Here is a 13,900-nt window from a genome sequence, read left to right as displayed (position 1 = left end):
CCATAACGAAACTACAGCCCCCTCACCAGGATGGCTTGGTACAGTGGAAAGAGCAGAATTCAATTGGCTTAATTCCAAAACAGTCCTACCAGTTAGTTACCAGCCTCATGGAATCACTTTTTACCTCTCTAAGGCTGTTTCCTTCTCTGAAAATAAGCATACTGGCTGCCTTTCTTTTTCTTCACCTTATATATTTTTTTCCAAGTTAGCTTTTAAGTCCCATTCATATCCATTGTGTTCTAACACAGCATTATCATTGCAACTATGATTTTTCTTCTTAATTTTTTCTTAACAAAATTATTTAATATTGCTTAATGGGTACAGTGTTTCTGTTTGGGGTGATGAAAAATTTTGGAAATAGGTAGTGGTGATGGTCACACAGTGTGTTGATTGTAATTAATGCCATTGAATTAATATACTAAGAAATGGTTAAAATGGCAATTTTATGTTATATATATTTTACCACAACTTTTAAAATAGTAAAAATAATAATCAAATAGAGTTAATAGTAAAGCACCTGTTGACTCAGTATTCATTCTCTTATTTATTTTAACCAGATCTCTGGTACGGGGAGTTAACAAAACAGAGGTCCCACCCATATTCAAATCCAGCTGTAATTCCAAAAGCTTACTGTTACCTGACGCCTCTTTTCATGCCAATGATCATGTTGACCTTATAGGAAAATGCCCCCATGTTTCTAGATTGACAAATTTAGCCGTTAGTGTAAGTATCTGTTAATTGGGGTAATATAAGAATTTTTGCTAGAGATGTAAACTACTTTGGAAAGACAAAAGAAACTTATTCATTTTATTTGCAAATTGTTTTTCTCACTGTAATTATATATAATTATATGTATATTATATATCTTATAATCTATGGCATGGAGCAAAATTTTAATAGTTTGGGAAAACAATAAGATCTTTTCACATTAAGGAAATGAAAAGAGCTTTAATCTTGAGTTAGTATTCAAACTGTCAGTTATTGGCACTGCAAGCTTAAGCAAGTTACTCTCTAAGCTTGGCTTCTTCACCTGTAAAATGGGGCTGATAATGCCTTGTGAAGATTAAATGACATGTTTTGTAAATGTCTTTACATAATGTATACACATTCACTAAATAATAGTTCTTATTATAGAACCCAAATCTAAAGGAGTAGGCAGAGAGCATCATTTGTTTTTTTAGTGAGAATAGTGGTGATAAATTTGACATGTGCTTCTATGGCGAAATCACTGGCATTTAAGGTGTTTATGATACAGTCATGTGATTTGTGAATGTTAATTCTCGAGTGAATTGGAAACCAAGCATGTGTTCCTTATTCAAAATTTACTGACCTGGAGGATCTAGGTTGAGTAAAACTTATATCATTAGAAGAATATTATTTGATATCTATTTTCTCCTTTAATTTTATGAGGAGGCACTTCTAACAGCACTGTCTCTCTGAATGTTTCCCTTGTCACATTTGGATTTACTATTCCAGTAGAGTTACAATATAATTTTGTTTTTACAATCAGTTCATTCTGAAAATGCTGTTTAAGACGGTCATTGATGTTTGAGGGGAAGTGTGAGAAGAACTATTTATTTGCAAATGAAGAAGACTAGGCCAGATGGACTTTTTTAAAAGCCTGTGTTTATTCATAGAGTACTACCAGTAACAATTACATTAATGATAGCTCAGACATTCTTTTTGTTCTCAGTGGAAGGGCTTGATATATTTTGTTTGGGTAGGAAAGGAATTTAGTAATTGAAGTGGGAAACTCAATTGAGTTTTAAAGCTTTATTTTTTTATCCTTTTTATAATGTTTTTGGAATTTAAATTTTTTTTATCTTTTAGTACTGATATTATGGTAAAAAAAAAAAAAGGCATGTTTTTAAGAATACTTTGGAGGAGACATATTGCTATGTACCCTAAATCAACAGCCCAATCTGTTTAGAAACACTTGACAGTCTTTTGAGTGAGACCCCAAACCAAGACCATGACTTGTTTTGTCTTACTTGCCCTTCGGTCATGGAATTAAGGCACACTCCACCCAAGTTGTTTCTTAAAAGCTCTTTCTGTTTGAGTCTCTGATGTGGTAAGTAGTAATCCTGTTAGGGGCTGGTCTAAGACCTGTACCCAAAACTCTTACAAAAACACAAAGGATAAATTCTATTTGTCACACCATCTGTCTTCTAAGAGTTCCCCTTGGCCTGCATCTCCTGCCTAAACTTGCTCCCACCGTCCCTTGTTCTCCACTGTAGGCTGTAGGACCAGAGGCAGTTACGGCAGAAAGACCTAGAGAAGATTCCTGAGCAAGACTGAAGGGCTGTAGTGGAAAACAGCACATTCCTTCACTTCAGATACTGGGGCAGGTCCTGCTGACACAGCATGTTTTTGATGGAAGAGAAAAAGGATGTGGTTACATTTTTAGCCAAGAATTAATGGATTGTGGGGGGAGGATGTCAAAACAAAAAGTTAGCCCATCCGCACAATTGTAAGTTCTCCTACTCTGCTGCTTCCTCTTTGGAAAGATTTTGAGAAAGTTTCCAAAGTTCATTGCCACCCATAGTAAAGGAGGTGGGCCCACCCGATAAGGCTTGTATCCCTTAACAGCATGACATACAGAGCCAAGCATCACTGTAGGTTTGGCTGAGGAGGAGCTAAAGTTGGCACCTAACAGCTGCAGCACTGGGACCAGCCCTTGGTCCAAGTGGCACATTCTGTGCCTTTTCAGGTGGCTTCAGGAGCTTCTGTCAGTCTGTCAGCATCCAGTTATTTATATCTGCAGTGTCTTTTGATTTATGGTTTGCATCTGTTTCTTGAATTTACAAATTCAAAGTTCATATCGCAAAGATATAATACACAATGAACAGTAATGCCCCTCTGGGTCTCACCTTTGGAGCTGTTATTAATAGGATTGTTTTTCTAAGTAGTTAACAGTACCTTGAAAATGTCCATAGTGGGTGAATTCACCATTGGTAAATATATGACTTTATTTTATGAAGAAAATAGTGAGTGAATCTATGAACCTTCTTTTTTTATATTTACTAAAAATAGAATTTCAGTGATCTATCTTTAGTAGTAAAATAATCATTAAAATTAATTTCCATTTTCCATCTCCTGCTCTTTAGATTCTTATTAGGGCTTCTTTGCCTATTCGTTTCAGCAAGGTGCTTATAAAATCACTTTCCCTTGTTGTATGCAGGGTCTCTTGAATGATGTTTTTGCTTTCTAAAGAAAGATTTGAAAGACTATTCCTTTACATATTTGTACATACCATTTTAGTGCCACTAAAGTACTTTAGTTTTCTCAGAACAAGGACAAAGGACCTCTGAAATACATATTTTCTAAAAAAAGAATAAACTGCTGGCTTATTGATTTTTTTTTTTTTTTTTTTTGAGATAATGGTTTCTATAGACCCATGTTCAGGGAAGCCCAGCAGAAGGCTGTCTTGAGTTATTTGGCCCTAAAAGCCCTGGGTTATAAAAAGAACTAATAGAACCTATAATATTTATGCATAGCACATTATCAGAGATTGCTGGCTGGAACTGGAAAGCATATTAAGTATTTTATGCTACTGATGAAATAAGTGACATTACAGGCAGTCCTTAGCTTACAGTGGCCTGATACCAGCCAGCCACTGACTGACATCCACACTGTTAGGCCCACAATGCCCACCTGTGTCATCACCTACAGCTTGTTGCAGGCAGGCGACTCACAAGGTAAACTTCTGGGCCTGACCCAGAAGAGTACTTTGGGGGCCCTCGGTAAGGCCTGCTGCTTCCCAGCCTGGCTCTTCCAACTGATCCTCTGTCTTTCTCCCTGCGCCTTGGAGTCTTTTAGCTCCTAAATGGCAAAGGTTTTTGTTTTTGTTTCTAAGTAAGGGGTGGGACATAGGAGAAAGGCGGTCGAAGCGAAAACTAGAGGGCAACATAGAAAGGGGTAGGATCAGGGGTCTGAAGAGGTATTAGACACGACGCTTTTTCTATGAAAGGCCAAATTATAAATACCTTAGATGTTATGATCTATTGCAACTACACAGTTCTGCCAATTCAGCCCCAAAGCAGCCATGCACAGCACGTAGACAAATGGGCTTGTCCGTGTTCCAATTAAATTGTATTTACAAAAATAGGCAGTAGGCCTTTGATCTAAAGTAATATGTCCCTAGTAAACTGGTTCTGAGAGAAATTCTAGAAGAGAAGTCCATAAAATATTTTGAGCAGTAGAGCATCATGTAGTCAATGCATAGTTTCTCAGAGGAACTGAGGACAACACTTGTGTTGGTGTTAAAAGTTTGATGTCAGATATATTTTAAGTGTTAACATGTTCATTTCTTAAAACCTGCTGAAGAATGAGAAAAACAATGGCGGATTATAAGCATGTATTGTAAAGCGAAACCCAGTGCTAATGATTAAGCAAAGAGGGGCTGAGTGATCATTTCACAGATAACAGGGAGAGGAAACTGCAACGTGAAGTGGTTAGAGGAGGCCTCCTGGTTTCCGTTCTGCTGCACCCTGCTCACATGCCTGTCCCTGGGGTCAGTTCGGGGGTTAAGGAAAGAAGGCAGGTTCTAGACTTGCACGTTTGTCAGCGATCTGCGTAGAAGCGAAAGTTTTATTCTGCTAGGTTTTAATGATTAATTGTGGTTTTTTTTCTATAGGAATTTCTATAATAAAAATTCAAATATCTATTGAGTTAACCTTTTTTATAGTGACATGTAAAATATCATTGAGATGTCCCACCTTAATAGAACAGATGGTTATCACCCCTGACAGGTTGTCCCTGCGGAGGGGCTGGTCTCTATATTAAAGAAGAGGAATGACGCTGTAGGCGACCATCCCGCCCAGATGCAGCAGAAAACGTCTAAGCGAAGAGTGAGATTCCAAGAAATAGACGACAGCTTGGATCAAGGTAACCTGCTCATATATTCTTCAGTTGCTTTATCTTCTGAGAGAAACAGAAAAATATCAAACTATAATCTTAAATCATTTCTAAACATTTTGTTTGCTCAATTAAGTGAGCACATTGCAAAACTTAACTGTGGTCTCCTGATGCCATAGTCAGTCTCCAATGCTGAGAGCTCATTTCAGTCAATTTCCTTCTTTAATACTTCTTCTTATTCTTTTTCTTCAGTGAGCCTGATATTTTTGTCTTCCATTCAGTAGCCAGTTAATATTCCTCCTTCATTGTGGAAAATATTTGTGAACTACAAGTATATTCTCTTCAGTGATTTCTTCTTCACTCTTTTTTTAGAAAAAGAGTGTCTCTCAAGGGCAGCAATTTAACACTGTTGCTATTGTTTGATTTTTTTTTTTTTTTCCTCCTGGGCCTATACCTAAGATTGTTACTGTAGCAAACAGTGCTGCCTTTTGTCCTTGCAAATAGGTTTATCTAAGGCGTGGGTAAATACGAGGAAGTGGAAATATAACCAAGAACCTGTCAGTATGCTTCTTGTATTTATAGAACAACTAACTGCATTGGTAAAATAACAGTGTAAACATTTAGGTGTGCTTTCTAAGTGGGACAAAAGTGATTAAAGTGGAGGTTTCTAAATTTTTATAGTCATGAAGCTGGTTCGGGGCCTTAAACAATCTGTTCTAACCCCTCATCTGACCTCTGCACCTTGCTTGTAACTCTCAACATCTTCTCCAGATTAAGTGCCCATTTCTGCTAACAGGAATTTGCACCCAATCGTTGCTCTAGTAGAAGGAACCCTGGATTTGGAACTCACAGTTCCTCTTTCACTTCGTAGCCACCACATCTTAGACCAACGCACTTAATTTGTGGGAGACTCAGTTTCATCATCTTTAAAATAAGAGTAACATCTGCCTATCTGCCCCCAGGGGCTGAGAAACATGTCGAATGATGTGTGTGAATTCATTGTAAGAATTATAAAACTTCATGTAAGTGGCTGGTGCTGGTGCTGGCTTACTCCCAAGCTCTGGAGCTCGCATGGTGTTTCATAAACCTCACTCTCTGCCAAAACCTTCCTCTAAATCAATGCTATCCACCAGAAATATTAATATAATCAGACACATATATGATTTTAAATTTTGTAGTAGCCATGTTAAAATAAAAAGAAATAGATGAAATGAATTTTAATAGCATATTTTATTTAACCCAGTACATCAAAGATATTATTTTGACATATGATCTGTATGAAAAAATTACTGAAGAAATATTTTGCATCCCTTTTTTCACACCAAAGTCTTCAAAGTCTGGTGTGTGTTTTACACTCATATCACCTCCCAGTTTGGACCAGGTGCCTAACAGCCACGTGTGGCTCGTGGCTTCCGTGTTGGACTGTGCAGCTCTAACCAGTTCCAGCACATGTAGATAAAACAAAGTAGATGTTTTTAAATATTTAAACTGTGTTGAAATGTTTGTATATGAATATGTGATAATGAAGCAAAATATAGAAAGGTACATAAACTAGATTGTTAACATAGATAAGGAGGTGGGAGGGGATAATGTTAAAGAAAATAAAACCAGGTAGAAAGACTACACTGTCCAAAACAAGAAACACAGCATGAATGATATGATCATATTTCTTCATTTGTATAAAAAATATATTTTCGGCCAGGTGCAGTGGCTCACACCTATAATCCCAACAATGCAAGAGGCTGAGACAAGAGGATCATTTGAGGCCAGGAGTTCAAGACCAGCCCAGGCAACATAGCCAGACCCCATTTCTAAATAATAGTAATAACAATAATAATAAATTAGCTGGGTGTGGTAACACACATCTGTAGTCCCAGCTACTCAGGAGGCTGTGGCAGGAGGATCGCTTTAGCCCAGGCACTCAGGGCTGCACTAAGCTATGATGATGCCACTGCACTCCAGCTTGGGTGACAGAGTGAGACCCTGTCTCTAAAAATATATATATATGCATATGGTTTTTCATATATAGGCATAAACTATTCTAAAATGTAAATTGCAGAACAATATGATTATATAATCCTGTTTGTATTAAAGTCCTAAAATCATGTATGTTAGCTCTAGAAGGATACACAGCAAATTTAATAGTGTTTGCCTCTGGAGGGATGAATATGATTGGGTAGGAGAAAAAGGGACAGTCCTTAGACTCTAAGACACTTTTGAGTTTGAATTTTTACAGGGAGAATATCAGCATGTAATACTGTAAAATCTTCCAAATAAAGTTGATTTGGTATATATTAGGTCTTATAAAATTTGTTTCTTATCATAAAAACAATATATGCTAATCATGAAAAATTCAGACAGTATTAAAGTCAAAATTGAATCATGAATCTTGGACATCTTTTAATATTAAATTACTTCATGCTGTTACGTAATTGCATAGAATTCTATTATATAAATGTCCTATGATTATTTAACTATTCTACTGTAACTGGAATAACTAGGTTATTCTCAACCTTTTGTTATAACAAACTGCTACAGTGAACAATCTTGTATATATGATCATGCATTGTACAAATCTATAGGCTAATTCCTAAAGGTGGACTTGCTGGGCTAAATGTCAGAACCACATGTCCTATTTGGTCTGAGCTAGTCCTGGTTTATACCTGTCTTCCCAGCACTGAGTTCAGTTAACACTCTCTCACTCTCAAAAGTGTCCAGTGTAGAGGATACATTAATTTTAAATTTTAATAGATACTACCAAGTTACCTTGCCAAAATGTTTCCCTACACCTTCCTCATGCTGCAGATCATAAACCTTTTTTAGTCTTTTTGAAATATTTTTATTTTCTTTAATTATGAATGATTGTTAAGATTTTGCAATGAGAGAATAGTTATTTTCTTCAACATAGAAAGACTGATATGGGGGGCCTTTTTATTAAAAACAAACTTGCCAAAGATGTTAACCAAAATTAAAAGAAACCACCACACCGTCTAGAACTTCACTATTCCACTAAGTGATAAGAATAAAAGTGAGTATTAATAAGATGCCAAGAGATCCCACCCAAAGACATTTCTTTATTAATACCAAGCTGACTCGGCCTTAAAGGAGTCCCGTAGTGTGAACTCCAAAGGTGTCATAATAGTGAGGTTGTAATGTGTACTGTAAAATGATGCTATAATTATAGCACATCAGAGGAACACTGCCCTGTTTTTCTTCCTTTTCATGGGAGTGACTCTGTTTATTGGATAAATGAGCTAGTTTTAATTTTAGCATCCAAGTATGAGCCTTTGTGGTAGCTCATAGGAAGGTCTTCGTAGAGTCCTTAGGAGCAGGAGTTTGCTGTCAATAAGTCCTATCCCTGGGGACTAACATTAGAAATATCTGGTTATCTTAATCAGCGAGAAGACAGCAAATGCTAAGATTTCCATTTTGGTGACAATTTAACCTCACTCTTTTCTCATATTTGCAGATGAAGTTGGAGGCGGCTCCTGTATTTTACTGATCTTGCTGTGCATAGCAACGGTTTTCCTCAGTGTTGGAGGAACTGCATTATACTGCACTTTCGGTGACATGGAGTCACCTGTCTGCACAGAGTTTGCAGCCAACGTGGACTTCTATTACACGAAGTTAGTGCAGGGAATGGCAGAACTGAAACACTGGATCTACCTCTCCTAGCAGCGCTCAAGAGAGACCGGCATGCTGGCAGTTCGAATGAAAGATGTAAAACTTTCTAAACAGATTTTATTTCAGGAGTTCTGTAACATTCCCCTCTTCCCCCGGTTATGAACCAAGGACGTCAGCAACCACGGCTTTAAATGGCAATCCAGAGGAACTCTGTTAGAATAATCCGTTTAAGTGAGGCAAATCCTGATCTCAAGCATTGTGGATGGAAGGAATTATCTTTGGAGAGCCTCTCTGTCTCCTCCTCACTGCCTCCTAGTATAATGAGGTACACTGAGCAGAATTAAACAGGGGAGTCTTGCAACTACACTATTTTTAGCTACCTTGTCAAGCCAATGGTTCAAGGACACTTTTGGTTTACATTTGTCGGTCCATAGACGTTGCTTCCAGCCATCACGCAATAAGTTTGTATATAATCAAAAGGAATTACTTTAATGGTTTCAACGTCATTTTTTAGTTAAGCTTGGAAGCTGTGTACTTTAGGCTTTGTGCATTATTTCCAGATTCTTTCTCCATTTGTGAAATGGTTGTGTGTGTGAGTGTGCGTGTGTGTTTTTGAGGCAGTTATGACAAGCAAATATCCAACATAGAGTAACAAAGATTATTTTTATTCTTTTAACTTGACTATGATGTGCAGGCACAAATCTTTGAAGAAGGCTTAACTGTGGAATAGATGAATTATAGAAATCTTGACCCTGAAATGAGAAACTGTGACTGATCTGTGGCAATTAACTTGATTAAGTAGCCAAAAATTAATCACAGGCCTAGAGGCAAAATGAAAGAGCCTCCTGGGTCTCAGGCAATGGTTTTGTCATGGATTCAATGCTTCCTGAAATGATGAATGTTGGACTCAACTCAATTCAGCCCTTATTGAGCACCTATTATGTTCTGAGAATCTAAGAACAAGAATACAAACATAAATAAGTTATAGTTCCTGCTATAGAGATTTTAATTTGGTCGTATGTAAAATAAACTCATACTTTGGCAAGTGAAATCACCGTATGTAATTCAGTATTAACAGATCATGCATTCAGATGTTTGAACATTCATTCATATCATGCGCTTGATTTAGACCCTCTTGTGGGGTCATAAAGCAAAAATTCAATCATACCCTCAATAGGCAGATGTCTGATTTTCGTTTGTATCTGTTGGTTAGGTGGCCTTTCCTTATCAAAGGTACAGTGGTCTAACATTTGGGAAGCCTTGCTTTGACTTTTTATCAGGCAGCATTTTAAAAGAGCAAACATGAATTATAGTTTTTTAACAAGTGATCATTATTTTGTCTTTTTCTGTTAGTATCATTGGAAAGAAAATGGGAGAAATTACTTTCTAGTTGTTACTGGCTGGTACAGTAGCTCCCTTTGTGTTTCTGCGTATTTATTTCGATGACATGAATTTTAAAGGGCTTTTTATATAAGTTGAAAGCGTGTTGCTGAGCATGCGTTCCGTTATCCCAGTGCTAGCTATTTAATTACTGTGTCTTTGGTGTTTTGATTTTGTATATTTCAGTTCGGTGTGTTTTTAGACTTGTTTATTTTTAAACGGATGTTTCATTTTCACTTGTAATACTGTTTGACTTGTCTCTATCATGTCCCCATAAACTGTAATATTTTCAAGGGTTATAGATCAAAGATATTTATTTAGAATTGTACAAGATACTGAGATTTAGATTCCTTATGCCTAAGGCTGATTTTATTAGAAGATTATTTTAATGTTCTATTATAAATTTTAAGAATTTGTATTCAAATTGTATGTAAAATATGTAAAATGTTGATGGTACTATCTTAAGTGCTTCTATAAAAGCTGTTCACGAGGTCTACTGTGAGGGTCATCCTCATCATAGACAAACCTCTTCTGTTCTATCCTCAATTTCTAGTCGCAGGAATTTGGTGATGCTTATTTCTGCCGATTTCATGTCAACATAAGTTAAAATTGCCCTCCTGTTCACCTCTTTTAGATCACTCTCGTCCTGTGTAATCTCTGGTATAATATTTGCCAACAGGCGACCCAGGCCACTTCTGAAACTTCCTGGGAACCTTCACCCTGAGACAAAGGGGTCAGAACGATACCTCGCTAATCAGGGGCCCAGCTGGGTCTCAGAAAAGCCATGGTGTCCTCAGCCCCTCCCCGCAGAGGCTGAGGTGAGCTCAGGAGCATGTTGATATCTTGACCTAAAATAGGCATGAAATCTCAACTAGAAAGATTAGGGCAACTTTAAAAAATGTAACAGTCATTTATTGCATGAATTGGAGTAATTCCACCTGGTGGTGAACTGAGTGTCATCTCACACATAAAAAATTCATCCAGTTTTACAAAAATGTAATTTCTTCTGTCACTGGAAAGTACTGACAACTATTTGTAACTAATCTTCCTTAAGAACTGTATTTGAGGATATCACATCGAGCTTGTAATTTAAAATCTATACCAACAAAGTGTCTCGGAGAGTTTATTTGAACACTTGGGTGCTGAGAAAAACTGCTTTAAAGTGAAAGTATAATTTTAGAAGTTGGTCTGGCCCCACAAGTAGATGGTCATCTATTTGGGGAAGTCTAATAGGTCCCTAAGTAAAGGCTCCCCAGCCTCTAAAATACTTCCCCTGTCTGCCTCCCACAGCCGCTGAAATTCGCTCTACATACTCATCCTTTCAGATTTAAAGATCAAAATCCTCTGGGAGGTTTAATTTGTTGAGCTGTGAGTGTGTGTGTTAGATGTGCAGAGGATCTGAGATTTGCAAGGACAGATGTGACTTGGGTCTTGCTGGGGTGGTGGGAGGACATGAGTGGGAGTGGCAGGGGTAGGAGTTGGGGAGAAAAGGAGAGAATGTGGGAGAGAACAAATCCTGTAGCTATTTATCATTTTCACTGAAGCTGGCCTTGGGGCGTTCACTCCCAATCCAAAGAGAGACTGAATTTTTTTCTCTCCGCTGATGTGACCTGTATAACTCTCCATTTCTTCGGTCCCACACTGGTCTCCTACTTTACGCAGTGTATGTAGTGTTTTCACATTTAATTCATTAGATGCTTACATCATTAAACACACATCCCTCAAGTCCGAGTCCTATAACTCCCCAAGTCCATCATATTAATACTTTCTATTCTATCATGCTGCCTCTACTTCAGAATGATTCTAGAGCTTACGGCACAAATTCTGGTGCCATCTGCTATTCTAACCACCTCAAAGATAAACATTTATTGAGCCTCAGGTACTAACTCTCTAAAAGCTACAGTGAGTTTAAAATTGCCAAACAGAATAAATCTCCCTGGGTTTAGGCTGGTGAGAGAGAAGGCGAGGTAACCTATGGGCATCTTTTCTCCCCGATCGAAGAAGAGTTACTCCTGAACTCAACTTTGTGTCCGTTACCCCCAGATCAGTGCAGAACCATGAGCAACAATGTTCACCCCTGTGTTTACCTTGACAAACATTTGAATGCCTGCAGTGTGCCTAGCCCTGAGCTGGGTGCTGGGCTCCAGAAACAAGAAATGGTACCAGGTTAAAGAATTGCTATCTGGTGAAGAAAATGTATTTGTGAAGAGGGAATAAAAATGAAGAAACCAGGAAACGTGCTACTCACGGGAGTGGGAACTTGGGCTTATTCTTTCCTAGCATGTGCCATACGCTATTAGAAATAAAAGTAAAATTCTGTCTAAGCCACCTGCAGAACAACTGGATAGGAATCTTTTCTCACAGCCAAAGTTCTAGTAATTATCATCTAATAATTATTACTCTTCAATTCCAGTTAGTACTTGTGACATTAATAGCTGGCGGATTTTCCTAGCAGTGGAAAGCTGCTCTGCAAGAGCCTTCTTCAAAATGGAAAGTCTGAATTGGCCTAAAGTAAAACCTTCTCACAAAGAAAGCTCCAGTCCCAGATGGCTTAACCAGTAAATTCTATCCATCGTTTAAGAAAGAAATAATACCCATCCTTCGAATGCTTTTTTAGAAAGAGGGAGGGTGGCCAGGCATGATGGCTCACACCTGTAATCCCAGTGCTTTGAAACGCCAAGATGGGAGGATCGCCTGAGCCCAGGAGTTCAAGACCAGCCTGAGCAACATAGTGAGACCCCATCTGTTAAAAAAAAATTTTTTTTAATTAACTGGGCATCATGGCACATGCCTGTAGTCCCAGCTACTCAGAAGGCTGAGGCAGGAGGATCACTTGAACTCAGGAATTTGAGTTTATGGTGCACTATGATGGTGCCACTGGACTCTGGCCAGTATGACAGAGCAAGACCCTGTCTCAAAAGAATAAGAAGAAAGAGGAGGAGAGGACTTCCCAATTCACTTTATGAAACCACTATTCCTCTGATACTAAAACCAGGCAAGGACAATAAGAAAAAAAACTAAGATCAATATCACTCATGAACCTAGACACAAAAATCCTTAACAAAATGGTAGATCAAATCTAAAAATATATAAAAAGGATAATCAACTGTCATGACCAAATGAAATTTATCCCAGGAATACAATGTTGATTTAATAGTCAAAAATCACTCAATGTAATTCACCATTTCAACAGACTAAAAAAGAAAAACCATATGATCATATCAATAAGCACATTAAATTCATACACCATTCACGATAAAAAACCTCAGCCAACTAGATGTGAACTTCCTCAACTTGATAAAGGACATTTATGAAAAACTCACAGGGCATGGTGGCTCACATTTGTAATCCTAGCACTTGGGAAGCCAAAGCAAGAGGATTACTTGAGCCCAGAAATCTGAGACCAGCCTGGGCAATAGCGAGATCCTGTCTCACAAAAAATTTTTTAAAAACTTAGGCATGGTGGCACACGCCTGTAGTTCCAGCTACTTGGGAGACTGAGGCAGGAGGATCACTTGAGCCCAGGAGTGTGAGGTTGCAGTGAGCTATGATGACACCACTGCACTCTTAGCCCGGGCAACAGAAAGAGATCCTGTGTCCAGAAAAAAATTAGTGGAGAAAGACCAAATGTCTTGCTAAGATTACGAACAAAGCAAGGACACTTTTATTCACCATTGTACTGGAGGTGCTGTAAAAAGAAAAAGAAATAAAAGACTTCCCAATTATAAAGAAAGAAAGCTTTTTGCAAATGACATGATTGTTTATAAAGATAATCCTAAGGAATCTACAAAATGCTGCTAGCATGAGTGAATTCAGCAAGGTTGCAGGATACAAGGGCAATGTACAAAAAATAGTATTTCTGCACACCAGCAGTGGACAACTGGAAAATGAAATTTAAAATTCATGAATACATGAATAAAAATTTATTTCACAATAGCATCAAAAGCATGAAATACTTACGAATTTAACAAAATATATGCAAAACCTGTACTCTGAAATCTGTAAAGTGTTGCTGAAAGAAAAGATTTAAATAAATGGA

The 13,900-nt window shown here is 37.8% G+C and overlaps 1 protein-coding gene across 2 annotated transcripts in view; it reads left to right on the top strand.

Annotated features, from left to right (window-relative positions):
* Positions 1–10,970, top strand: part of CNST (consortin, connexin sorting protein) — a 46,893-nt gene extending 35,923 nt beyond the window's left edge. For both annotated transcript variants that reach the window (XM_045537174.1, XM_045537175.1), the window contains exons 10-11: positions 4,752–4,887; positions 8,327–10,970. In XM_045537174.1, the coding sequence (XP_045393130.1) occupies positions 4,752–4,887; positions 8,327–8,532 (342 nt within the window). In that variant the 3' untranslated portion in view covers positions 8,533–10,970. The remainder of the gene's footprint in view (positions 1–4,751; positions 4,888–8,326) is intronic.
* The last annotated feature ends 2,930 nt before the right edge of the window (positions 10,971–13,900 follow it).

Source organism: Lemur catta, chromosome 25 (genome assembly GCF_020740605.2).
Source record: "Lemur catta isolate mLemCat1 chromosome 25, mLemCat1.pri, whole genome shotgun sequence".
Lineage (NCBI taxonomy): Eukaryota > Metazoa > Chordata > Mammalia > Primates > Lemuridae > Lemur > Lemur catta.
Note: the sequence above shows the minus strand (reverse complement) of the source record. Positions and strands in the feature narration are given on the sequence as shown.